This window comes from Salminus brasiliensis, chromosome 3 (genome assembly GCF_030463535.1).
Source record: "Salminus brasiliensis chromosome 3, fSalBra1.hap2, whole genome shotgun sequence".
Taxonomy (NCBI): domain Eukaryota; kingdom Metazoa; phylum Chordata; class Actinopteri; order Characiformes; family Bryconidae; genus Salminus; species Salminus brasiliensis.
In genome coordinates this window covers 32,985,402-33,013,239 of record NC_132880.1, presented here as the reverse complement: position 1 = coordinate 33,013,239, position 27,838 = coordinate 32,985,402, and the positions used below count along the sequence as shown (strand labels likewise).

At 39.8% G+C, this 27,838-nt stretch overlaps 1 protein-coding gene across 2 annotated transcripts; it reads left to right on the top strand.

The window, feature by feature from the left end:
- The first annotated feature begins 1,037 nt into the window (after positions 1-1,037).
- khdrbs1b (KH domain containing, RNA binding, signal transduction associated 1b) lies at positions 1,038-14,512 on the top strand. 2 transcript variants are annotated; one of them, XR_011979295.1, is made up of 11 exons: positions 1,038-1,397; positions 3,922-4,046; positions 5,219-5,335; positions 8,111-8,257; positions 8,800-8,927; positions 9,504-9,717; positions 9,893-9,960; positions 10,181-10,239; positions 10,353-10,541; positions 12,560-12,625; positions 13,647-14,512. XR_011979295.1 is itself a non-coding variant. In XM_072675913.1 (9 exons), the coding sequence occupies exons 1-9, from the start codon at positions 1,304-1,306 to the stop codon at positions 10,454-10,456; spliced, it is 1,056 nt and encodes a 351-aa protein (XP_072532014.1). In that variant the 5' UTR covers positions 1,038-1,303; the 3' UTR covers positions 10,457-11,596. The 2 variants fall into 2 exon arrangements, 1 of the variants encoding a protein (XP_072532014.1); XM_072675913.1 differs by lacking the exons at positions 12,560-12,625; positions 13,647-14,512 and having other exon boundaries at positions 10,353-11,596.
- The last annotated feature ends 13,326 nt before the right edge of the window (positions 14,513-27,838 follow it).

Genomic DNA, 27,838 nt, shown 5'->3' with positions numbered 1-27,838 from the left:
GCTCTAGTCCATGCCTAGCATTAGTAGAGTATACCGACAGGATATTAGGCAGGTGGTGATGATCTTGATGTATGTGTATAAATGTAAACAAGCAAATAAACCAGGCATTTAATCAGTCAATCAATCTAAAGTCACAAGGGGCTGCCATTAATGAAAACACATTTGGGCCTGGTGATTAAATTACAAAACTGGTTGTAGTTTAAACCACTGGGGGGCAGCAGACATTACCCTTTCCCTCTTCACAGTGTCTCACCCACACGGTCCTCTTCTCGCTGCACTGTTTACTCACTTTGCCATCAAATCAGCTCTGTCAACACAAGGCAGCAGTGAGTGAACATTAACTCTGTGTTCATTTACCAGTGCAGAATACTAATATCTCTTCATGTGGTACATTTCAAGAGAAATGCTCTTGGTCTAAATTGAGAATTGAACGGTATACTAAGAACAAAGATGTGGCCAGAGAGCTGATGAAATTCTGTTTGCTGAGATTTTGTAGACCGAATTATTTCCTGTTAATAATAGAGTTAACAACTAGGGACGAAAGTGTATCAAAAACAAAAACAAAAATCACACACACACACACACACACACACACACACACACACACACACACACACACACATAATTTAACCAGATTTTTTATTTTTGACTGTTTATATCATGCAGATAGGACATACGGGATATACAAATTATTATTAACAGAACAGAAAATTAATGGTAACGTGCAAAGAAAAAAGATGTGCAAAGATAACTGGTGAGTTAAACCATCACAATACCCATAACATTTAATCAGTTGGCACATATCGATATTTATATATATATATAAAAAAAAAAAAAATATATATATATATATATATAGAGAGAGAGAGATTGATCGATAACTAATAGGATATTTATGAAAGTTATACGGAGGCACTAAATAAACTCAAACTTTTCCCCTTAATCTCCTTGATCTAAATGTGGGCGGTCGTTCACGCGTTGCCGCGACGTCACTTCCGCTCGCCTCGTCCCCGTTTCTCGGCGCGCGCGCGCATTGTTCTTCCATTTGCAGTGCAGCGCGCGCACGAGTCCCGTTCGCTCCGCAGCTCCGTCTGTTGCAAAACAACGGGAAACAAAGTGAACCGACCCGAGTCGAAACAAGCGCCTCCCCTCCGCCGCCGTGGGAAAAGTGGACCTTTTGTAGGGGCATCCTTACTTACTCCAGACCTCCCCCCCCCCTCCGGTTCTGCCTTGGATCGCGGCGTGCAGCCTCGCTTCGTTTAAAACTTCCTCCGGCCCCCTCGGTCCTTCTCTCCAACTCAAAATGGAGAACGAGAGTAAGTACCTCCCGCAGCTGCTGGCGGAGAGAGACAGCCTGGACGGCTCCTTCATCCACGCCATGAAGCTCATATCTGCAGGTACGGACCCACACACACACACACACACACACACACACACACACACACTCGCGCGCTACACACGGTGTTGTTTTAAAGGAGCTCGAGCGCAGAGCGACCGCGTGAAAGCTAGCTAACGAACTAACGTTAGAGTTACGTTAAGTTAACGAAAATGAGAAAGTTAGCTACCGCTACTGTATCAGTTATGAAATGAGTTAGACAGAACCAGGGAACCACAGTAGCTAAGTTAGCTGGCTAACGAGAACCAGGGGGACGAAGGCAGTGGTCCAGAACCGGGCGGACTGGTGTAGGTTATCATGGGTCCGGTTACAGAAACCGTTAGCTAGCTGATTCAGCGGCGGCTGAGCTGACTTTTCTCTCTTGGTTTCCGCTCCACCTTAAACGGTGCAGCAGTTCAGTGCTGGTGTCTGCGCAGGTGCTGTGCTGTAGCGAACTGCTGCACCATTTAAGGTGGAGCGGAAAATTCGGACCCAGTCCGGTCTCGGCTTTGTTGTCGTTGGTGTGAACCAGAATTGGGGAGAATACCGGTAACATTGTAGCTACTGCGTAGTCGCTGTTTTTGTGAACAGCGGTGTGTAACGGTGATCTGAATGCGTTATTCTCGCCGTTAGCTCCGTTAGGTCTGTCCCTGTAAACCCAGAGAAACCGTGGCGAGAAAAGTTCTTATGAGCGAAGCCCGAGCCCCGTTTCGCTACCGTGAGCTGGACCCGGGGGACCGCGAGGGTTCCGCCTCCTGCCCTGGGCGGAAGCCGCTTTGCCCCTTCCCCCACCGTGGAGCTGCTTTTTCACCCCTCAGCTGCAAACCGGTCAGAGGGGTGAACTTTAAATCCGAGGGCTCCGTTAATACCGGGGACGAGCAGGAAGCCCGCCGGGGTCCGTGTGTTGCCCCGCTCCTGCTCGTGGGTTTGCACGGTGACCCGAGCTGTAACGCTCATGAACCCCTCATTTACACCTTGAGCACAAAGCGGGCGTGTAAAAACGTTTGGAGTATCAGATGCTGAGATTATTTGAAACAGGGTTTTTTTTGTTCTTATTTTTATAACTTAAGTGTAAAAATAATTTAGTTGATTTTATTTTTCTCATATTATCAATAAATTGGTCAAGACGTGTCCTTTAGTTTAGTGTTGTGGCCATAAGAGGTCAACAAAATGGTTTTCGGTGACCGACTTCCATTAGTTTTTAATAACCTTCACCTCGAGTTTCTGTGCAGAACGAGTCGCAAACGTCAGACACCAAGTATCTTTACCAGCCGACTGAGCTTGATGGAAGGGATCAGTTGTGTAAATTAATTTTCAGTGAAACATGTCTGCAATGTTAATCCCAGTGGCTTTACATGCTGTGGGATTCAGAGTCTGTGTATGAGATTCACGTGGTGCGCAGAATGCGTGTGGTCCTCAACCGGGTTACAGTTAAGCTCTATAGAGACGCTCTTGGCGAGACTGGGTACCCCGAACCTTATGTGAATAGTATGGGAAGTGTTAGATTTGACCATTAAATATGATTCCTTTTTCCGACAGGAAATGTTGTAGTCTCTCTTTCTCCCTCTGGTCCAGCTGCACCAGCTGTTTCAGATCAGCAGCCCAGCGGGACCCTTACCGTAGATTCAAACCGGCTGTTGATTCCAAGTGTGACGGTTTCATATCAGTTTTTCCGTGTCTCACAGATTGGCCACTCAGGTTTTTGCATTAACCCCAACAAGAAAGAGCTGCTGATGGATCTGCTCTTTACAGTCCATTAGCTCATTAGTTTAGGGGCCTGGATTGATCAATAGCGTTCTCCTGTGTCTTTGAAGAAGCGCCTTATGTTGCAAAATTCAAGCACCTATAAGCTGGAACCTAGAAGTGTGTGTTTTTTTTTTTTGTTTGTTTTTTTAAATAAATGGATGGTGCACAGTGTAATTGTAATCCAAGGCTATAACACGGAGTGCATTGTTTAATCACCTTCTTGGTGATTTACTAGGATTTGTTAGGTTATATCTTGCAGCTTTATGTTTCAAATTGGTCAGACTCAAGTTTTGCTGATGCTGGCTCATAATCAGTGTAATCCCAGTGGAAAATGCTTGTTTACTTGCTCAGCCTTCTGAAATAAGACATTGTGATGTTTTACCTGGAGCTTCACTCCCTTGAAACTCTTGATGCTCTCTAAACTGCTTTGTCTCGAAGCAAAAATAAATGACTTGGGAGTTTGTTGTTGCGTTCACTAAAGTTAAGAAGTGAGTAATCGCAGCTTTAACCACGGGCGTTTTCTATTTGTTGTGTACGACTGATGACGTTCATCCCTGTAGCGTTCGGCCTTTTCTCAGGGCTTGTTCTTCTCATCAGATACTATATTTAGCTGTCTTTATTGCTCAAAGAATGCATTGTTTCTGAAAAAAGCCTCTTGGCTTATGTCAAAGCTTGACTCTTCCATTTTAATTAAGTTCATTTCACAAATGACCTCAGCAGTTGTGATTTCATGCTGAATATTAAGTGAAACTGTTGTAGCTGAGCGGAAACTAATTTCGGTGCTTTTTTTTTGGTTTCAGAAATTGAGAGGGTTCAGAAAGAGGAGGCGCCAGAAAAAGACAACGAGACATACTTGGATCTCTTCACAGCAAAGAATATTAAACTGAAGGAAAGGGTTCTTATACCAGTCAAACAGTACCCGAAGGTAGGTGCCACGCATTTTCTGCTGATTCATGTAGTGTTTGGGGTTGTTCGATGTTGCTATAGAGGGAGTATGACTTCCAGTGTGTCTACGCACACACAAGGATGGATAAATAAAGAGTTTATTGGAAATTTGACTGCCATCAATCTACTGGCTGCCATTAAGCAGGCAAGCCCTAACGGCACTAGAAGTGTCATCTAGAAAGGGGCTGAAGGATTGCTATCCATTGGGCTTTGGCCAGGGGTAAACATCTTTCAGATTTATAGTAAGTAGTGTTAAATGAAAGCCAGTCAATTTGGGATGTCACATTTTGCAGTGTTTTTTTCTTCTTCTTTTAGTTATATGTTAAATAAGCTCATACTCTTGCATTGCATTATATGTTAGTGTATTCCCTGCTCACCTGAATCAACAACTTAACCAATTACACGCCCTTCATAAGTTTTAGAAATGGGTGTGTTGAAACAGCAGAATTGCAATGTAAGGAGAAACAGGATTTGTAAAAACTAGCTTTGTTCACACATAACTGGTAACATTTTAAAGCATTAAATGCATATTTTTCATGTTTTTAGAGTAGGTCTACATTCTGTCTTGACCTTTCCTGTTACTGTTTCTTTTCCTCCTCTGAACCTTTCCATCTCTTAGTCATGCTCTTGGAATTTCTCTTGTTTAGTTTGAAATGACGGATGGGGGATCATGTTGCCATTCTCACACTACCTAATCTGCCCTTGCTGCAGAAAACTGAAATCAGAATTTAGTTCCTGTGCTAGTCTTGCCACAGATTTCACTGGCTTACGAAAGATCTTAAACAGCAGTACTGTTTTGATCATAAGACCGCTTTTCCTCTGCTTAATTTGGATGGCATAACTAACTCACATCTGCGATTGTAGTCCAGATGATGCCACAGTAGAGAGGAGTTTCTGCCTCTTAAGTTAATTTGACTCCCATCAAAGCGGCTATCCTCTGTAGCAGAGATTGCTCAGAACTATCGAGTAGTTATATCCTTATTAGATTTATTGCAGAGCCAGACTGTACCACTGGCATTTGATTGGTTTGCTTTTATTTAATATGGTCTTGATCAGAGATCAAAATACCATTTGAATGTTGAAAACCAGTTCGTTCTCAGTATCTGAAACCCTTTTTCTCTGAATTAAAATTAATATCTGTGCTCTTTGCAGTTTAACTTTGTTGGCAAGATTCTTGGGCCTCAGGGGAACACAATCAAGAGATTGCAGGAGGAGACAGGAGCAAAGATCTCAGTGCTGGGGAAGGGCTCCATGAGAGACAAAGCCAAGGTAAACACCCTCATTATGCCTTCATGTTGCACCAGTTCTATTAACAAAAAAAACATGCTGCTTCCTATAAAATACCAGGGTGCAAAACACAAGTTTATTTTTGTAATCTAAGGTTCAACCTGCAGCTCAACTCTATGGATGAGCTTTTGACGGCACTAAAACGGCAAATGCCTTTTTCTCCTCTCAATGTCCGTCTCAAGTTACATAATTCAGTTAAAAACGAAATCAAAGATCGCTGCTCAAGCGTTTTTCAGCTCCTTTCAGAGCTTATTACGTAAACATGTTTTCTGTCTGTCACATCAGAAACTAGTTCGGGTGGCTAGTTTTATTTTTCATGTTTCTTGAAGCAGTAGACTTTGTTTATGTTTTGACTGAAGTGTGGGGCATTAATAAAATGGCTTACTGCCTTGCAGATGCTTCTAAGCTGAGCTCTGGTAAATTATTCCTAAGGATGAGCTGTGCATGCAAGGGCCATTTCAGGCATATTTTTCCATATTTTTAGCCTCACCATTTAGTTTGTCTGCTCCTGATAGACCGGGCATTCCTTTAGGTATACTTAACATCGTATTTAGAGGCTAATGTCCAATGCACAGCTAGAACAGATTTGATAGGAACATGTTCACTATTAGGAAATCAAAAGTGCCTTTGCTGAAGGAAAATGATCTATGCCAGACGAAAGCTTTAGTAGGAAACAGCAAAGTAGTCTCGTATCCAAATTAAGGCACCAGCAGGCGAGTCGGAGCTATCAGTTGTCAAGTCCAAGACATATATTCAAAATCCCTTTTAGAAATGGAGAGGCATAGAAGAGGTAAACATTATGAAAACCAAAAGGGTGAATCACTTTCCAAATGTCCCTTTTCTCATTGGTCAGACATACCTGTTTTGAAGGGTAAAATACTTGTGAAGAAATCTTTATTTTTGTTGATCTGGTATAACATAACATGCATACAAATGTATGTACTCTTAGTCTTCAAAGAGAAACCAAAGCAAACCGCCACGCTTTCACCACAGAATGCGCTTGGAATACAGATTGATGCTGCTTATTTAGCTTAGAAAAGCAAAGCTGTCAAGTTGGAGTTATGAACATTACAACTTATTTCAACACTGATGCGGAGAGAAATCTATCACAGTTGCTCAGAATGTGACCTGTGTTACCTGCGTTGCTTGTGTACTTGTGTAGTTTTTTATTGATGCATCTGACTAGTAGAACACAGTCAAAGTGGGTTTGGTTCAGTCTTGAATAACAAAGAATGTCGAGTCTTAATCTACGTTAATGAGAAATTGTGGTATGTTTTTCTTTGAGGAATTCTGTGCAAGTTTCCTTCACCCAGAACCTTAGTTATTCTGCCCAGATACCTGTTAATGTTCCTTCAGCAAATACAGGAATTTGGTCAATTTTCTCCAGCCCTTGTGACTGGCCAGAGAGCTCAGTGATGGATTAGCAGGTGTGTGGGATGGGATGGGGAAATGAATGCCACAAAAAGCCAATAAGCCAGAGATAAAGTAAAACCTAGATCTTCAGGGCAAAGGATAATGGAAAAGTTAGTCAGTAATACAACACACTTTAACAGCGCTTTTACAGAGAGGAACATAAGGAACAAAACGGCTGTTCCATCTTGGTTCTTCTCATTGAGTCATTTTTGGCTGCCAGCACTTCATGCATTTCATGACTTAATGCTGTACTCTACCCTCAGCCTAAATGTGTTTCTGTAAATGTCTATAGATATAAAAGTTTTTGAATCTTTTAGTATTTTCATCTAAGCGATTTACTGCTGTTAACTGTTTATTACTGTGTATATGACAAACTTTATTTGCCAGTGTTAACTGCTAAGTCACTGCTGTTTCAGGTGTTCTACTTTTGCAAGGGTCTGTGAATGTGGATAAACCTGGGGGAACTGCACAGTTTAAGTTGTTTTTCCTGTTCAAAAACACATGATTGAGCTTGCAAATGCTCTGATAATTACGTGACCAAGCTATTCTGGGAGAGCACTAAACCCTCAGTGCTGTGTCCCTCCTGAAGTGTAGTGACATGTGTTCAATCTATTCTTCTTTGCGGGAAATGTCATTGTGGATAATGTGTAGAATGCTTTTTTTTTATTGATTGATTAGCATTCATAATACGGATGTGTTCTGTAAAGCATTAGCTATTTCAATTGACTAGATCACTCTTCACTTTGTATAATACTGCATTGCCAAAAAGCTATTAAGTCACTGATTGGCCCTTTTTTTTTCTTTTTTTTTAATCATTGAGTAACTTAGTGAATCCATACCACAGCTAGAAAGCTCTATCTGTTACAGAATGTCTGTAATGGTTATGAATAAGGGAAGTGTGCTGTGAATCTTTAGCAGCCCAGTAGAAGGGTTTAGGTTGAGTGTGTAAGGTCTTATATAAAATATGGGTTTGTATACATCAGCAAGCAAACACAAAAGATTAGGTTTCTGCAAAGTGAAGAGAACTCTCTGCAGGTGGACGCACTACATTCAGCAGTGATATTTTTTGTGCCGTCAGCGGACAGATGGCTAGGGTCAAATGTGCGAGTTGTTTGGCATAACTTGAGCGAAGCCTGTCTGCTGTTTGTGTTTTTGCGTCTTTTGCTGCAGCAATCGCAGCATCATAATCTTGCAGGCAGATGCGCCGTTATGTACGTTTAGAAGCCCTTAGCTCCTTGTTAATGGTAATTGGTTGTAATTACCGTCAGCTAGTTTTCGGCTTGTAGCCTTATCAAACATAAGGAGCTGGAGTGTCTTTTAAAACGGATGGTGTTTGTTCATCAGGAGGAAGGCCTGAGGAGAAGTGGAGAGCCAAAATATGCGCACCTGTCCATGGAGCTCCACGTGTTTATTGAAGTGTTTGCCCCTGCGCCCGAAGCATACCTGCGCATGGCCCATGCTATGGAGGAGATTAAGAAGTTCCTGTTTCCTGTAAGTATCAAATAAAAAAAATAAAAGTCTCCCCTCCTGGAGCTGACAGGAAGGTGGATGGATTATGTCTGCAGCGCAGAGGTTTTAGTTTACCTCTCCCTGCCTGCAGTGCTACCTCATTTATTAGATCCAAATAGGTCAATGTTTAACACTGATTAACTGCTTACATTGTTAAATTAGACCTTGGCTCACTTTGCTCGTGGCTACAGATTAATATTTAATCTGATAAATCACTTTCGCGTTGTCCTCTTCCAGCTGTGTGAAATGAGTCAGATTTGCATACTAACTGTCATTGTTCTCTCTCGATTAAGGATAGCTATTACAATCACATCAGTCCTTTTGGTCAGTCCCTAGGTTTCTCTTTTCTTTCTTTCTTTCTCTTTCTTACTCTCATAATGTTTCTGATATTAATAGTTGTTGTCAGATTCTGTCTGTACATTAGCTATCTTATACTACAAGAATCTATGAACATGCTGTGAAATGGAGATTTCTCTGGCATTTTAATGTGTGACTAAGAGATTTATTCTCCCTCTGTTCTGTAGGACATGATGGATGAAATTTGCCAGGAGCAGTTCATGGAGATGAGTTATCTGAATGGCAGTCAGGATCATGGCGTTCGAGGCCGAGGTGGCCCAATGGGCAGAGGCCGTGGAGCACCTTCTGCACCCAGGTGTGCCCCACACTCGCACTACATGTTCAGTAATGTCTTGACAATTCATATTTTGCTTTGTAAGTGATCCATATGTTATTCGTGTGAACACACCTTTTCTCTGAGTACCCTTGTGCGTGCTATCATTGCTCAGTGCATTTTCATGACTGCATACTGGAGTTACATTTTTTATTTGAGGTTTAAAAAAGTGGCTCAGAGCTGGTTTGGTCATGTATGCATGAGTGTGCACCAGGTCAGTTCAGAGCTGATTTAAAGTCATTTGAATTAAGATTACACATAGTTTATTCACTGCACACAGCGAGAACATGCACAGAGTGGTGTGTAGTCATCTCAGCATCCACAGAGGATTTGGGGTGGGTTTGGTGCCTTACTCAAAGCTCAAAAGTGGATGCCTATTCAGTAGATCAAACCAGTGACCTTCCAGTTCCAAGCCTGCGTCTCTGCCCCACTTTAGTAATGAATTCATTCATTAGGTTTTTTTTTTTTTTTTTAAGTAGATTTGTTCCACTTAATAAAGCACACTTAGTGAAGACTTTATACAAGTTATGTATACGTTTTTTCATGTCAATGTTTCAGGGGTCGTGGCATGCCACCAATGCGTGGTGGAGTCCCTCGGGGTGGTCCTGCTAGAGGTGGAGCAGTGAGAGGAGCTCCAGCAGGACGAGGCGGACCACCATCTCAGCCAGCCAGAGGTGCTGTGGCTCTCCGTGCCCGGGGTCCTGCTGCAGGTCCCCAAAGAATGCCTCCTCCGCCACCACGCCCCCCTGCCCAGGAGAACTATGAAGAATATGTAAGTTTGTTTATATGAATGAATATGTAAGCTGTCTGTTTGAAGTCTTAATTATTGTAAATAAAGTTCTGCTCTGAAAAGTCTCAATTTTTGTAAATGAGTGCTCATGCAAGGACCTGCTGTCTTGGCAATGGCTTCATTGGTATGATGTCTCTTGGTCTCTCTTCCTCCCCAGTCATACGACGAAAGCTACACAGACCCAGCCTACGAATCCTACGACAGTTACTACAATCAACCACAAGCGTGAGTTGAAACGATCTCTTATTTTGTTTCAGGATGTTTGATCAACTAGTATCCTTATTTATAGACTCATAGTTTACTACTTATTTATAAGGTAGAATTGTAGTGTGGTTGAGGCACGACACTGTAAATTGCTGTACATAGTTTGTATATCACTGTAATTGATGTTTGTGTGAAATGAATAGTACTGTCTTCATGTAGCATCATGCATTAACTCTTCCAGAGAACCAGAGTACTATGATTATGGACATGGAGAAACACAGGAGGGGTATGAAAGTTATGGTAAGTTTGTTTATTCTTCTTATGACGTTGTTGGTATGTGTTGATACATGTCAGTGTTCCATGCAGTAAGTTCGCAGAATCTGTGCTCAGTATGCATCTCTTTGCTCGTTTAGCTCAGGATGACTGGAATGGAACACAGCGTGCTGCTGGTGGGAAGACCCCTGCTCAGAAACCAACTAAGGGGGCATACAGAGAACACCCTTATGGACGATACTGAACTCCACACGCAGGACGTCATCCATAATGTGTCACCATGATGACTGTCTCCCATGGCAGCTCACGCTTTAAGCAACCCGACAAAAGTAATTGTCCGTCTTTGGGTTTCGTTTTTCTACTCTGGACACTTTTAAAGGAAACTCGACAAATCGGCAACTGAATGCTTCAAGAATCGAAAGTCCAAGACAGTTTTTGAGGGTTTAGATATTTCAAAAAAGAGCTGTTCCTTTGTTTTCAGTTTTGGTTTGCTCCCCCCCCCCTCCTCCTGCTCCTATCTCCCTTTGCTTTTTTTGCATTGTTTATATACATTTTTTTAATCCCTCCCCCCCTCTTTTCTCAGTGATTGGGTAAAATATTTAATTTGAAAGTTAAAGCCTAACAACTGTGTAGCCACTTGTTGAGTGTCCCAGAACACCACTTTAATTTTTGTTGCTTTTAAAAGAATCTATAGAGATGCAGTTGCAGATTCCCATTTAGGCTACATTTCAAAATTCTGCTCAATATTAGATCAAAAGTCATTAAACCAAATCATTTATTTTATGTAATGTAACGGACATTAATTAAGGGAAGGACAAATCTCTTTAATGACATTGCCAACAACCATTGATATTTCTTTTTGTGTTAAATAGTCTTAAAAGATGTAAATCTAGTTGTAGGTTTCAATATTTTTCATTGTATTTTAGAGTTTTGAAATATAGCCCTAATAGACACTGTTGAGATGGACTGTCCTCAAATCCTTAATTTGTTAAAATAAGTTATGGCTCTTCAAAACTGTTCTGTAAAATGGCCTGTTTTTGGCTCCTTATGTTTAAAAAGATAAAATAAGTCAGATTTTCATGGAGGATACCATGGTCTATAAACTGCATGCACAAACTGCTTAAGAAGGATTGGGACAACAATCTCTACAAGGGTCATCTCATCCTAATGTAAAGGGATACTGCAGCTAAATATGAATCTCTTGTACATAGTTAAAAAGAAAATACGTCCAAACTGTACTTACTGCCATTTAGTCTCTGTACCCTCTCCATAAAATTGCAGAATGCTACATGTGTAAGCTTGCCTAAATAGGTAACTAAATCTGTCCAAAAATGTTTTGCAGCAGTTGTCAATAAAGCCTAGTTTGTTTTTTATGAAACTTTAACCTGGTTTATTTTTCTTTTCCTGTCATTATAAAAGCTGAAATGCCCTTTTAAATAACTTATAACCTTCAGTTACATCAACCTTTCTTCATCTTCAAAACAGATTTTAAATTTAAACCAATGCATGTAGACTGGAGACGTAAACCACACTAAAGGACTCTGTTTAAAGTGTTTCATTTGATTTAAAAAAAGCGCAACTTTAATCTTTCTCTCTCTCTTTATACTTAAAAAGGACCCTAGAGGTAAGACCTGTGCCTTTTAAAATAACCTGGATAGCTTCCTAATGTCTTTAGAGAGCTAAGCATTCGGTGCTTGGGTATGTATAAAACTTTTCTTGAATGACGTTTTATTTTTTATCTTACTCTGGGAAATGTATTGACTAGCTTGAAATAACAGAATTTAATAAGGGTTAGCTTTCAGGGTTCATATTTTGTCAAGTTTGAAGCTGATTTTATTAATGAAAGTAATGACCTAGACAAGGAGAGGACTGATTAAACCGTAAGTGCAGCCTTGTAAAGGTAGCTCTAACCCTAAATTTGTACTTGGATAGTGTGTCATGTCTTACATTTACATAAACCTCTTGCCGTGTAATGAATTAAACGCTTCAGTCACAAAAATAAAAGTAAAAACTCAATCACACAGTAATAGATTTTTTTTCTTCAAAATATGTTGATATACTAACACATCAGATTAGAACTGTAATGCAACTCTTGCTAAAAGCTTTTAGTACTGTATCGGTGTCTGTTGGTAAAGCTGCTGCTACTTTTTCTTTTCTTTTGCATAATCTACATGAAACTTGATAAATTTTCCAAATGCCTTTAAGGAGAAGTTCTTGAAAAGCTTGAGTTGCATGACCTATACCTTCTTCATAGACTGCATGTGTTCTATATTTATTTTTTTTATATTACATGACTGTCAGTTTGTTGTTTGATGCCGAGTTCAGAGAGTGTTTTCTCTTCCCTTAGGGAATGGTTCCTCAAGAGATCCCGGCACGGAGTTGAGCTTTACGCCAGCTTGAACTCTCTTCTCAGGTTAGTATTTTTTTATATCAGGGTTTTAAAGTGCGTTGCTGATTATGCTAAAGTGTTCAACAGACCTCACTTCTTTAAGCAACCCACCTTATTTTTCACATGATCTCTGGATTTGGAGATTATGGCTGAAATGGTGAGTTGACAACAGAAGTACTGTTGATGCCTGGTTTAGCAAAGTCCAACAAATTGTGCCAGCTCATCAGTTTATGTCCTGTTAAATGTCTGAGGTGTTTTTTGGAATAGGCTAAGAGATAAATGTAACTACTGTGGGATATTTATAGCTTTTATTTGGAAAGTGTTTTTATGCTGAGTATAGAAGATCTGTTGGACCCCCATCTGTATTACTGTTCCATGCACTACTATCTCTAGTCAGGAATGGAATGGCAATGATCAAGAGTAGCGGCTTTAGACAGAAACCCCTAAAACATAGAGGAAAGATCCTGCTCACTGCTTGAATTCAAAGTCTTAAAACCTCATTTTATTTTATTTTTATTTTATTTTTTATTTATTTATTTATTTATTTTAAAGAAATATAGCACTTTTAAGGGTGAGTGGCCCTACTCTACACAAGTTATTCTGTCAAACATAATCCTGTCTTCCAGCCCGCTGAAGTTAATTCACTATATCCTATCCTTCCAAAGTCAATAGTTTTAAAAAGAAATTATTTCCTCCCTTTGCTGAAGTAACAACTCCTTAGGGGAGTCTTTTCTCTTGGGACCTAGCATTGAGCCAGTTCTGGATGATAAGTTCTCTCTGGATCTCAAACACCACTTAAGCTGATCCCAAAGGAACTAGATGGAGCCCCATCTTTCAAGATGATGAACAGGCTCATGCTCAGCTCCTCCGAAGTGTCCTGTTCTACTGGCTGTGCTTGTCTTTGAACACTTATGTATCTGTATGCGTTTTAATTCGGCTAAATTGATCATTCATTCATAAAGAGGGGTGTCCCAATTTAGGGAGGGATCAGTCTGAAAATGCTCTTGCCAGTTTTTCTGATTTGATTGCCCTCACTTTCCTACAGGGAATGCTGTTGCTTTGCTGTGTAGAAGCAAACTTTTGACCACCACCACTTTTCCGGAAAGCGTACACAGAGCTGCACAGATGGAGTTGAGCAGAAGTTCTGTTGGACATCTTTCAAGAACGCCAAAGCGGAGTGCTTGCAAAGTGCATCGGCACATCTTAAAAAGGAAAGAAAAAAGGAAATCAATGTTCTCCTTGGTGATGCTGCCAAAGCATGCAGCAGCAGGCACTTATTGAGCTGGGGCAGAAAAGGGCTTACTTGTCCTACAGCCTTCAGCGGTGTGCGTGTGTTTGTGTGGTCACACAATGGAAGTGCGTCTGGGCAATTATTGTCTTCGTAATGTATTCGTTGTTTTTTTTTTTTTTTTTTTTTTATGTTCACCTCATTAAGGCGTTTTCAAGCACACTCATTGCTGTCCATAAAATGACCATTGTGTTTTCATTGTCGTGTCTGTGGTGGTGTTTTCTACCGTTTTCTTGACCATGAAAAACTCATTCTCGTTCCAGCCTCCTTGTCTACCTCAGATTAATGCCCTCACTCCCCCACCACCTTTACACACACACGTACATGCACGCATACTCACTCAGAGCAGCGTGCATGCTAATGTGGAACTAACTGGCCTGTGTGTCTGTGCGCTGTCCTCGTCTTCATGTTTAATTGCCATGGTAATTTCCATCTTGCTCCTGCGCCAAAGCTATCCTTTTGAATGGGAGTGTACCGCATGACCTGTTTTCCGTTTAAAGCCATGTGCGCTCAGTTGATGCACTGTGATTGTGTGGCACAGGCAAATGCCTGTACACTAGTTTCTTAATGTACAGTTTATTAATAAAATCCTATTAAACATGGTGTCTGCATTGGGAATTACAGTGATTCTCCATATAGATGTGATTCTTTTATCAATGCAAAAAGCCTAATAGTCTTTGAGTGAAACTTGGACATCGGACACCTGGCCAAGGCGGCCACAAAAAGAATTGTACCAGCATGAGAGATCATGCTGGTACAATTCTTTTTGTGGCCGCCTTGGCCAGGGTCTGCTAAATATGGAAATTTTAGTGTAACTGGCCTCTGTGTAGTGTAGTGTAACTTAACTGTGTCTGTTAAGTTCTATGAAGAGATCCTACTGTTTTTTTTTAGCCCTTCTACTATACAAGAGTATTTTGCAAATGGACATGTTTGAGTTGTTGGCATGAGATTGTCAGTTGCAGTTATACTGCTCAGAACCTCAGTTACAGCCTTTGCACTACTTCTGTAAGCCACTTTTACAGGATAAAAGCTTGTGCTAAATGCCTTAAATGCAATGTAAGTGTTGTGATTTCAGGATCCAAAAGTGTGCCACGGTTTCGCACTCGGTTGTGAAAGTGAAGAGTATTCTGTAAAGTCAACAGTCAGCTTCAGTTTAAATGCAAACAGTCTTTGCTGGCAATCACAAAAATTCCTGAAAAAACAGGCAAGGAATTAACCTATTTAAGTAGATGTAGCAGGGTGAGGGTAAATAACTTTTGTTCAGTTTGGCCTTCATGTAGGGTTGTCATGAGACTGGAAGAAAAGCATCCTACTGCATGATGTCAAACTGCAATGGCATGTATTAGCACCTTATTGTCTTGAGGTTTAACTATTTATACTTTTATGCCTTTATTTCACCCTAAGGATTGCTAATCAGTAACTACATGCAAGACCAGCAGTTTGAAAAAAGCCACCACTGGTTCCGAGGATTTTGGACTAAATCGCAGTGTCCAAAATGAACCACCATTGGAAATTCAATCGTTCGTGTTTAAAAAAATTTCAACCAAAAAACAGGCCTACTTTTTATCAATACCAAACTCTAAAAGGGGTGTTGCAGGTTAGTGTGTATGTGTGTGTGTGTGTATATATATATATATATATATTTTTTTTTTTTCTTTTTCTTTTTTTTTTTCTTCAATTAACTCACTGCCAATCATGGCCAGAATGATGCTACCCTGTGCTCTAAACCTGTGCAGCAATGCTGGGTCTGGGTCTAGTGTGTGAATGCCCCTTAGCATTTTTCCCTGCTGAACACAGGTGTGTCATTCCAACCAATTACTGTTGATGACAGAGTGTCAGTCCCTTAGAGGTAGGCCTGACTGCTGACTGGCTAACAGGAACTCAACGTTATTATATTAGACACAAATCACTTCTCACCGAAGATTTTAATAAGCATTAGCGTGCGCTCAAGCTACATTGAACAGCCGTGCGTATGTGTGGGTAGGAGGCTGCCCAATCTGCAAATGGGCCTCGGTATAATGAGAAGCCACAAAAGCAGATAATGGAAATAATACATTTCTGTTTCTGCTGGGGGAAAAGTGGAAAGCTCTCCAGAAAAACTCAATATTCAGGCCATCGTTCTGCAGCTAATGATTTCATGTATGCCATTTTACAGAGAATGAGTTGGAATGTGTGTGGCCTACAGCTGCAGGGGAGATGTCTGTCAGACTGGGGTGAATGGCATATATGACACTTAGCATTAAGGTTGAATCTTAGCTTGTGATTTGGCTTTCTCCTCTTTGCTAACACATTTTTGCATGCTAAGTGTGAGTGTGGAGTGATAAGTGCTGAGGTCAGAAATGTTATTTTTCACCTGCTTCCTGTTTGTGCACCTTGCAGGATTATTATGCATGTTATCGCTGCCATATTTGTTTACACCCTTTACAATTAAAGAGCTGTAGTAATGCTGTATCATTATATATATAATGCATCAAACATAGTCTAGAATACTTTCATCTCTCATAATATTTGCAGTAATCTCTCATAATTTGAGATGTACTGTACTGTCCTGCAGTAAACTAGTGATTAACTGAATTTACCATAGATTTTAAAAAGAAATCTATTCCAGTAAAAACTTGCTGTGTCCCACTACAATCACAGCAGTAAAAAGTCAATTTTATCCTGTATTGTTGAGGAGAACTACATGGCATGCCATGCAAAGTCACTAAACACACTACATTTCCCATAATGCCCCAGCGTCTTTCCAAAAACTTCAGTCAGAGCCAGTTTATTTTTTTGCACAAAAAATGCATGGATATTTTTTTGGTTCAATTAGCTTACTACGAGAATGGTGTTTTAACATCAAATGCTACCCTGTGCCCTTAACTTGTGCAGCAATGCTGGGTGTGAATGTCCTCCAGCATTTTCCCTGTCTATGGATTTGTTTATTTTTTATTTTTGCATGGGTAATGCATGGACACTTGCAAATATATAAGGAACGTCAGTCTCAAAACAGACAAGGTAATGATAGTTCATAGCTGCATGTTTTTGCTATATCCACTTATAGTAGCAAAATGAGCGTTGTGAAATAGCCAATACAGCCAACAGGAATGCTTGTGGTATCTAGCTATGAACTGACCTAGCCAAGAATTGATGATGCAAAGACAAAATCACATTTCAACTTTTTTTATTCTGGAAAAAGAAAATTCATGCATGTCTTTAACAGTAATATTACATATTTTTTTATATATATCATTTATATTTATAAACGGCCTGGCCAGCTCAAGCTGGTCAAGCTGGTTAAGATGGTTGACCAGCTTAGCTCTTAGATGTTTTCATCTGGATGACCAGCTTTTTAACCAACTTGACCATCAAAGACCAGTTTAGACCATCTGAAACCAGCTGGATTTTACAGCAGGGATACATACCATTATTATTAAAATATTATTAATATTAACATATTATTAGTAGTAACATTATTACACAAGCAGATGTGCCCCTCAAAATTCTGTCTGCACCAGTACAAGAAGTAGTCTAAAACACCCCCTGAATATTACTGTTTTTTTTTTTTTTTTAGAAGGTGCTACTTGGTAACAGCACGGTTTTATGTTCTATGCCATGATGAATGCACCAATAAAATTAGCCCAAAATGATGTGGAATAAAGTCGTACTACATCAACATACATTAAGGCCTTACTGCAAGAATCTGTATGTGGGCCCATACTTCAGTTACCCTATACATTACTCTTTTATTACTTTATTACACATCAGTATTACAGAAGACCATATTAAACTTTCTCATTAGTGTTTTAGTAGATTTTGAATTATTAGATATTGGATTATTAGATGCTAAATAATTACGAAGAATCTTAATTATAACTGGAGGGGAAGGAGGAAAAGGGCCGCCTAAGGTTAGAACATACAGTCTAATGTCCTGTAAATTTCCATCCCTATTTTCTGTGTCCCTTGACAGAGTTTTTGCATCACACCACCTCATCTCATCTTTTTATTAACCAGTCCTACCTACGTTCATCAAAAGAGGGTCAGGCCTGCTAGCTCAAAATCTTCAACCCAGGTTCTCAGAGTTCTCTCCCGTCCTGCAGTCATCACATCTCTTCTTATTCTACAATCGTATGTTGAAGGCATGGTCTGAACTGAATGCTAAGTCTGCCTAGGCTCTTCTTGACCATTTGAGGGACCACATACCTGAGTCATATTATTTAGTAAACTTTGAAAGTAATGCTTATTTATTCATTTTTACACACAATTGGTGTTTGCCATGGGTCTTGTGGTTTAGTGCCCTAATTGACTGCTTATACTGCTTCTAGAAAGAAACAGCCGTGAAGCCTGCAGTATAAAAGTGCTGTAGAATGCATTTATTCAGTATTTTTAATTATTTGTTGTATAAATATAATAATATGTAATATATAATAATATATAATATAATAATTTTACCACTGTTGGTTCAAATGGAAGATTTTAGCTGCAATGCCTCCACAAGTGAGATTTCCTTCTCAGAAATTTGGGAGAGCCTCAACAACATTATCAACATCATAACAGCATTGTTATTAACTTGTATTGCTAACATAATAGTATTGCTTAAGCATCTCATATTGCTTAACCACCATAAAACACTGGTAAAGGATTGTCAAAATATAATCTACAACAAACTGTTTTTAGATGATGTAAGATGTGGTAAAAAGTTTTTTAGACGATGTTATTTAGAAATGTTGTGTGTGAAATACTGTACAATTACCAGAATGACTACCTGATACGTGGTCAACTCAGGTGTGACGTCAACAGTATCTGACATCCAAGGCAAATGGAACACAGCATTATTCCAGAGTCTTACTGGATAGTGTCTCTGTACCTTTGGTGTCCTCAGTTCATTGTGCGATTAACTAGCTAAAGAGATTCTAGCCAGTCTGCTAGCAGTAGCTTTTAGTCTAGCGCGGTACTAGACTTGGTTTCCTGGATTTTGGCTTCCTCGCATGACGCTTTTGTCTAAGGTAGTCTTGTTTGTTTGTGGAGACCAAGAGTTAGAGAGAAGAGGTGGAAATAACCAGTTGCCTAGCATTAGCTTTTTTTTTTAGCCTAGCACAGTGCTCACTCGCTTCACCGGCTTTGGGCTCTCCTTTTGCGGACACTGGCACAGTTAAAGCCCCAGTCACATGGCCTAGTTCATGTAGCAACCTGTTTTTGGATAACTAGCATAGTCTAGAAGTGCTGCTCTTTCATCATTAAAAGCACCATATTCTCCCAGATGTTGCGTTTGACTACCTTGCAGGGTTCGAAAGTGTTCGAAATTGACTGGGTTTTGGATTTGCCCTTTTACGGTTGTTTTGGTTATGCTGGATTAAGAGACAACAGTGTTTGAGGCTCATGTTATGTCACTTTCAATGTACTGAACACCCGTTAGTCACATTTGCCATGGTAAATATAGTTTTCCATTTCTAGGGGCCTTTTAAGAAGTTAAAGTTATGAACCTTCTCCTACCATTTCAGGGAAAAGAGGTTTTTGTATCACAGAAATGGTAACTTAACCTTGATACGCTTGATTTGTGCTCCCTTAGGACTGCTAATGCATGGGAGAAGCTGGAAGGAACTGGAAGTGCGCCTGTGTTTCTGGCCCTGTAAGCCACGTTTGCAAATTTTGAAATGAAACACTGTTATTACCTAAGCCTTCTAAAGGTCTCTGCCTTAGCTCTAGAAGAAGTGTGTTGAGTTTGGCAATGTGGAGTTTGGCTTGAATGGCCTTCTAGGAGTATGGTTGGACACCTCAGTTTTGGCTGCTTTACCCTCAACCTCCCACTGGACTCTTCTTCTGCATACGGATACGTAATGTAAAAGGCTCAAAAGTGATTTCCTCTTTTGAGAGAAGTACGTTATACAGACTTGGTTGAACAAGTCTGCGCTACACCAATAAGAGTCCTTGGGCAAGACTCCCAACACTAGGTTGGCCCACCTCTGTAATACGAGTAACCTTGTAAGTCGCTCTGGATAAGAGCGTCAGCTAAATGCCATGAATGTAAATGTAAATGTAACAAGTGAAAAGCTATGGTAGGCCAGCTTCTCCTTGAAAGGTATTGATATTGCTCTAATTCTGTCATTACCCCTCTGGCTTTCTGGATCGAGAAAACGCGACTCTGGAGATGAATTGGCACTGCTCACACTCATTTGTCTTTAATACTTTGTTTAAATGTTGATACAATTGAAGCAGCTGCAGGGAGTAAATGAATAATTACTGTCAAAAATGAATTACGAGAACAGTCCACATAGTCTATAAATAGGTTTCAATGCATTGGTATTGCTGCTTTAATGTCAGTCATTCCAGAAACTAAGGACTGGAAAAGAAGGGTCTTATAATGCTGATAATTCTGCCATGCTTTAAACTCTTGAAACCCTCTGTGCTCTGTTCTTGTAATGCTACAGCCAGCTTACCGCAGATGCAAGTTTTCTGCTGAAGCCCTGACGTACTCCCTGACACCCAATCTAGTCGAAGTAGGGCAGCTATAAAAGGCTGATGGATATTTCTCCAAAAATCAGTAGCCCTGCTGAGAAACAGGTTGCTGTGCTTGGTGATATGTTCTGAACCAGAAAAAAGGTGGAAATAAAAAATGAGATCGGACTAACGTGTGCTCGTTTGAAGCTTTTCCCCCCCCTCAAATTTCCTTTCCTCCCTTCCAGAAAACCTGACTCATTCTGCACTTAAAAAGTTATGTTCTACTGAAAGCAGGCCTATTGAATGACCATGCTCTTTTGAGAGCGGTTATAGCTTAAGTCTAGACATTTTAATGGAATGTGTATTCACTGTTGGAGCATGCACTCTCGGGTTTCCTGTGCTGTGGCAGACAGAGATCAATGAGACATTTAGCCCTACTCTTCATCCAGCACTGTGCACTCTGGGGGCAAGTAGGCGCCATCATTTTCTCATCATATAAAGCATCGTCTATTAGATACAGAAGCCGAGACATTTTCTCTTGTGGAAGTATTTTGTCTCATTGTGACGAACAAACTCGCATATGAATCACTGTGATATTGACCGCGTGTCACAGCAGACTGTAATTGCAGCAGTATAGATTGGTAACTTGCTTTTCAGGTGGTTCTTTTAAACCAGTCCACACAGAAACACTGTGCCGTATTTGATAAATGATAGTTCAGGTTTCACAAGGTTTTTACAATCAGGTATTCAGGTTTAATATTACTGTACAGACTATGCAGTTACTTTAATGCATGCTATTTTGGTGCTAGTGCAAAATGAATGTCATCGGTAGCGGTATTTACTGGGGAATATGGGGAAAACAACAGCATTCATACTAATAATGATAGTAATAATAGTTCTATTTACACAGCGCCTCTGCATGCTGGGTTGCACAGCTGGCTTTTACAATCTCACTTCTCACTGAGAATTTAAATGATTAAATGCTAGTAGCAAGTAATTGTCATTTCCTCATACCAATGAGCTTTTCGGAGAGAGAGATATAGATGCTAAACTGGAAAGCATTTATACTGTCATGGTATGACCCCATATGGATTCCTGAATTTAGTTTGAAGCATCCAGTAGCAAGTAAATAAAATATCCTCAGGATTTACAGCCTGACATACTGCTTCATTTTCTTGAAGACATTCTGCTAAACAGTCTGTGGTCTTGGTCGTTTTATCAGTCAAATAAAAAATGTTAGTATTTCCACACAAATAAGGACTTTAGCGGATTGTGTTTTTTTCCCCACTGCTGTATATCAGGCTCTGTCCTCAACTAGTGGAGTGCAGCCCACAGCGCCAACTAGTGGATTTATTAATCAACTAGTTAATGCGGCGCTATCCTCTTACAGACTGTGTGATTTGAGCCTCAGTTAGCTGGACGTTCCTGGCTACAAATCGATGTCCGTAGACTGTTGGTTTAATTGCCGGTTTGGCCATTTTTGATACTCAGTTGGACTAAAGGGGGCGTATTCCAATGGACAGTGGGTGTGTGAAAAGATGGGTGACAGTAACGAAGTGTGTCGAGACTAGATGGAACCATGCACGTAATTTTCTTTCAATAAAAAAAAAACTCACCCCTTCACATAAATCACCTTTTGGCACGCCCACCTTTTGGTCTGCAGAGACTCATATTTGCCCTGATTGTATACTCTTGGCTGCTTAACAGGGACTTTATACGCAAACAACTACACTACCAGTACAAAATTTGTGTGTCCACACTTGACTGGATGTGTTTGTCATAAATTTAAAGATATTTGTTTCTAAAAGTTTGAAAATAACTTGCACTTTTTGATAAAAAGAAAAGATCACATACAGAGACAGGTTGTCCGTACCACCCCGTCACAGTGAACCCCCCCCTGTCACAGGGTCATTTTGTTAAGAAATGATGGAAAGAAAGTAAAATGTTCCATTCAAAGTAATGCTGAATACTATTCTTGTTCTGTGGACTAATCAAATAAATATAACTTTTATTTGTTATTTAAGTGATTTCTTTGATTTCTTTTATTATTTTTTATTATAAATAAACAGCAAGGTCATTGATATGTCAAAAATTATAATTCAAGGTTAAGAATCTAAAAATGCAACATAGTTCTATTGATGTTTTCAAAATAAAGACATTTTACTAAAAGAAAAAAATGAAAAACGTTTATGTATGTATTTATATATTTAATGGTCTACATATTGTCCATGATGGGGTGGTACACAAATGGTTCCTATGTCTAAATAAAACACATTATATTACCAAGGTTTGTAAGGTTCTTATGTTTGAGGTGAGAAAAAAATGTTCTGATGGACTAACATATCTTTTCGTGTATTAAAAATATCTATACATTTAATAAAAGGTTTGCTTACGATGAAAACTAGACAGTTGCAAAGTGGAAATGGCACCCCATTTGTAGAATGAACCTTTTAATGAATAGTGAATAGTGACCTTCCACCAATATTTTCTTGGGTAAGCAACAAGTGGTTCATTCCATCCATAATTTTGGTCATTTTTGTCTACATTACATTAAAATATAAGCTGCCCGTCACATTGTGTTAAAATGTTGACTAACAGAAATGCTCCAGGCTCACTTGGAATAAAATCCCCTTACACTGATTTGCACTGAAAGTTATGATTGAAAGTGTTTTCAGAGACAGAAAGTCTTGTTTTGACAGCTGTGATATCTCATTGAGTGTAAGAAACTTCTTCAAGCCAGTAAGAATAGAATCCCAGGAGGCTTCTTATGAAGCTGCTTAATAGAGCTCAAAGAGTCTAAAGTTGAATTGAGGCATATGAGGGGCTGGATTGAAAAATACAGGATATATTTGTTTAACACTTTGTGGTCACTGAAAAAAAAGCTTTCTTTGTGTTTCCAAATATTTGACTGGTACTGTATGTAAAGCTTACATAACTGCATTTCTCTAAGGCTTGTGTTTCCAGGTTCATCCCAGAGCAGCCTTTTCAAAACGTGTTTCTATTGTGGTTTGAGGTTGAACTAAACAAGAAGGCTCATCTGAGGTCAATTCTGTGGTCTATGGTTTTCTTTTACACACACTCACACACATATACACACACACACACACACAGCACTGTTACATCTTCTCATCTCTGTTAACATGGTAACTTGTGGCCTCTCATTAACAGGAGCACTTGACTCCAGACTCTATCTGGCCACTGGAGCAAATCACTCAAAAACAATTTGGTTCTCAGTATGAAGCAATTTTCATGTTAAATAGCTTCAGTGTGACAGAGTGGTGAGGCGAGATGGTGGAGGATTTGATGGCTGTACTTTGCTGAGCTTTAGGCACTCTTGAGCGTGTCCCCTGTGCCTCAGCTGCAATGGCACCTCCGCGTCTCCTTCCTTCTCACTTTATCACTCTCGCTCCCACATGCTCACTCGCTCTCCTCCATCTCTTTTCTGCTTACTACCCACAGGTTTTGCACCCTGTCTGCTCCTTTTATCCTGCTTTGTTAGGCTCAACCCCTCCTTCTCTTCCCTTATCCTCTCCTTTCTCGTGTAGCTCTGCTGGTCCCTGTACATCTCCGGGCCCTGCCCTTGGCTGGACTCTAATTTTAGAGGTCCAGAAGTGCGACAGGCCAGGGGAGGGCAGGGAGCTCTTTCAGTAGCACACACAGTCTGCCACATTAATTACCCATCCAGTCACCACGGTAACAGCCTCCACGTAGCTCCACCTCGGCTGCCTTGAGGTCGACTCGAAGGCGCTGATCAGCTACATCCCAAATCAGGAGTCACTCTGGAGATTCAGCTTATATATATCTACTCACATATCTACTCTTTTTACAATATGGGGGGGGCCAACAGTTAGCCGGAAACTAACTGTTGGCCTTTTCCAAATAATTTAAATGTGTTTGAGCAAGAGTAAGAGTTGACTCTGCTTGTGAGTTTGGCTTCTAGCGCTACAGTTTGTTTATTAACAATTCAGATGAAAGTAGCTTGTGTGCAAATGTTACAACATACCCTGTAAATGGTATGACTAGTCATAACAGTCACTGAGACGTCTAGCAAACACTGTTAACTCAATACAGTTCTGTGTTGTTTGAGCCAGACAAGCTTTCTAGCCTGAATACATAAAAAAAAACACATCACAAGAAGTATAATTAGTGAAAGTAACGGTGTTTCACACTGGCATATTTATTTGAGACCTGTAGAACAGCAACATCATGTAATTGGCAGCAGCTGTGGCCAAAAGGTTAGAAAAGCAGGCTTGGCATAAGAAGGTTGCTAGTTTGATCCGCTGGACCAGCAGAAAGAGGGAGTAGGGGAAACATTTTCCTTCCTAAATGTTTATGGTCCTGAGCAATACATGTGACCCCACAATTGCTCCCTGCGTGCTAAGGTGGCTGCCCACCACTCTGGAAGTGTGTGTTCACTGTCATGGATGGGTTAAATGCTAAATAGAAAGCTAGATTGCATTGTACTGCTTTGCAGTGAGTATAACGGTTGATACTACTTCTTTGTTTGATGAATCTATGCCAAACCCTTCAGGAACACAACAGCTTTAAATGTATATGGGGGGAGAGGTTTGTTTGAAAAGGACCATCCAAAAAGGAGTAGTCTTAAACATGCAGGGTCAAATCCAGGAAGATCAGTACAGTAGGCAAAGGGCAAAGGCAGAAGAAAAAGCAAAAAGTCAAAAAACAGGAAAGGTAAACTACAGACAACCACATCCAAAGGGGCAAGACGAAAACAGAAACAAATTAAACAAAAACAAGGTTGATACATGAAAAGGCAAACAGAATAAACAGCACTTAGTATGCTGTGAAAACAGGGTCTATGCTTCGCAAAGACTGAGGCCCTATCCACATGTATCCGGATATTTTTTAAAAACAGAGATTTCCCTCCCTCCATTTTTGAACGCATGCACGCTAGCCCTGTATGAAGCGACAGTATCTTCTAAAGAGAGACATCCAAACAGCATGACGAAGGAAGACCTACAGTGCTATGAAAAAGTTTGGGCACCGTTATACTCACTGCACAGTGGAAACTGACAGCTGTAATCTTTGAGATAGCTTTTGTATCCTTCCCCTAAACCATGATGTTAAACAGTCTTTGTTTTCAGGTCATTTGTGAGTTGTTTTGAGGCTCCCATGTTGCCACTCTTCAGAGAAGATGCAAAAAGGAGAAAACTTGCAATTGGCCACCTTAACCTCCTTCTCATAATTGGATTCACCTGTGAATGTAGGTCAAGGGTCAATGAGCTTACAAAACACATTTTGTGTTCCAATAATTAGTGATAAAGGTAATCAAATCAATAAAACAACAAGAGTGCCCAAATTTATGCACCTGCCTAACTTTCTGTAAATCCTATAAAATTCGTTTCACTTCTCAAATATCACTGTGTTCATCTGCTATTTGATATATGTAACTGAAATTGCTGATCCGAACAACCAATGATTTATAAAGGAAAATCATAAAATTTATCAGGGGTGCCCAAGCTTTTTCATAGCACTGTATGTAGTGTACGATGCAAGTCACATAATTATTGGTTAAACATCTAAGCAGAACATTTTATATTTATGCTAAAAGTGTTTATATTTATTCATATGTCACAAATCTGACATATAGTGCTGTCTGCGTTTAGACGCTGGAGTTTTATGACTACACTTAGAGTCCAGAGTCCTCCACGATAGTGAAAACACAAATATATACAAAATAAAAATACAGAATATACACACATTATTGCACTGTTTACAATGTACAGGTTTATTATATAATCTGCGAAATATAAAGATGTTTACATTACTATTTACATATAGACATCGGATAAGATGTGAATTCAACTGTAGTGTGAATGTGGAGAAGTCTGGGTGCAGTGTGACTGAGCTGCCAGTCACAGTTCCAGTAAGTAAGAAAGGGCAGGTTGCAGAGTGTGTGTGTATGGGGTGAGATATCTTGTGTGATGAGACTGGTGAAATAGCTTTGTGACAGACTGGACTGATACACTGTACTATTGGCTGGTCAGCAGCCTGATGGCTTGGGGGTAGAAGCTATCTTGCACCCAACTCTTTTTGGTCTTTATGCTCCTGTACCTCCTGCCGCTGGGCAGCTGTGAGAACAGGCAGTGGCTTGAGTGGGTGCAGTGAATATTCAAACGAATATGAAAGTCAGATAAAAAAGAACCATCATTATATTTATATGAACATTCCTAAAACTAGAGGTGCTTCAAATGGTTCTTTGAGGGATGCCATAGAGAAACCATGTTTGGTTCCATGTTTGTAATAAAGATGAGAGTGAAAAGGACCTTGATGTAAAGGTTCCTCACCAATTAAAACACACACCACTTCTCTATTACAAACATGGCTCTTTAGGAAACCAACTGTGGTTCTTCTTTGACATTGCTCAAAGCACCATCTGAAGTAAGGCTGGGCAATTAATTGAAAATGAATCAAAATCAATATTTAAAACATCTAATCAACATCATTTTGTCCATGTCAATATATATATATATATATATATATATATATATATATATATATATATATTTTTTTTTTTTTTTTTTTTTTTTTTTTTTAACATACTACTGTGTGTGTAGTCAGGTAGTCCACCCCATCCTGTCTGTGACATGGAAGCAATGTGGTGGAGAATTCAAACATAGAGCCAACTGAGCAACTCGAGCAGCTTACATAATCGTTCATTAATTGTAATTGAGGTAAAGTTAGATAAAATTAATCATGATACTGATTTGAGGTCAAATGGCCCAGCTCTAATTTAAAGTGTCTTTAGTTTGAATGTATCAAAAGTCAACACTTTGCTGAAATACATTGAGGAGAATTTTTCTTTTGTCCATGGCCATCTTATAATAAAGAATTCTAAGAATTTTAAGAATAGTGCTGTGGATATTTACTTTCTGTATATATACGTATATCGTTGCTCGTATCCTCAGTGGTAGTACTTGTTTATTTTTCTCTGCTTTTTGCATTTTATATGTTAAGTCAGTGACATCTTTTAGCTTTTTTGATCTACAGTCAATGGACTGCATCAACTCTGAATCAAAGGGACTTTCCAGCTCTTAGTTTTGAATTACTTTTGCCTGAGGCGGACCTAAATAAGTCTATTTAGATACAGAACTGCAGTCTTTCTCTCACAGCCAAATTAATGAGGATGGGCGTGGTTGCACTGCGAGACATGTTAACTTTAGCTCTCAATGTTAAGTGGGTTAGCCTGAGGATATGAGACTGAATATGTCAAAAAGTCAAATCGTTCTGTTTATTTTATCAGTGAGAATGCACTATATTCTGGGCACATGTTGTGCTTGACATGTATTAGTGGGGGGTGTTGACCCACTCTAAGCTTTCAGCTCTCGGCTCTTTACCCTTGACTTGCTTAGATGGCTGTATTTCACAAATGAAGATGTCAACATAATTCTTCACTAAAACACATGACTGAAATTATTAATTCAGCTTCATAATTCCAGGCCTCCCACATCCACCAACAGGCTGCAGATGGTAAGCATGCCCTGAGCTCCAAGCAAAGGACTTGGCAG

Bases quoted from the DNA above. Each gene is read 5' to 3' on its own strand.
- khdrbs1b (XM_072675913.1), top strand. From the start codon at position 1,304: ATGGAGAACGAGAGTAAGTACCTCCCGCAGCTGCTGGCGGAGAGAGAC. The intron at 9,961-10,180 runs GTGAGTTGAAAC...TAACTCTTCCAG, and splicing joins TACTACAATCAACCACAAGC to AGAACCAGAGTACTATGATT. The intron at 10,240-10,352 runs GTAAGTTTGTTT...TTGCTCGTTTAG, and splicing joins GGAGGGGTATGAAAGTTATG to CTCAGGATGACTGGAATGGA.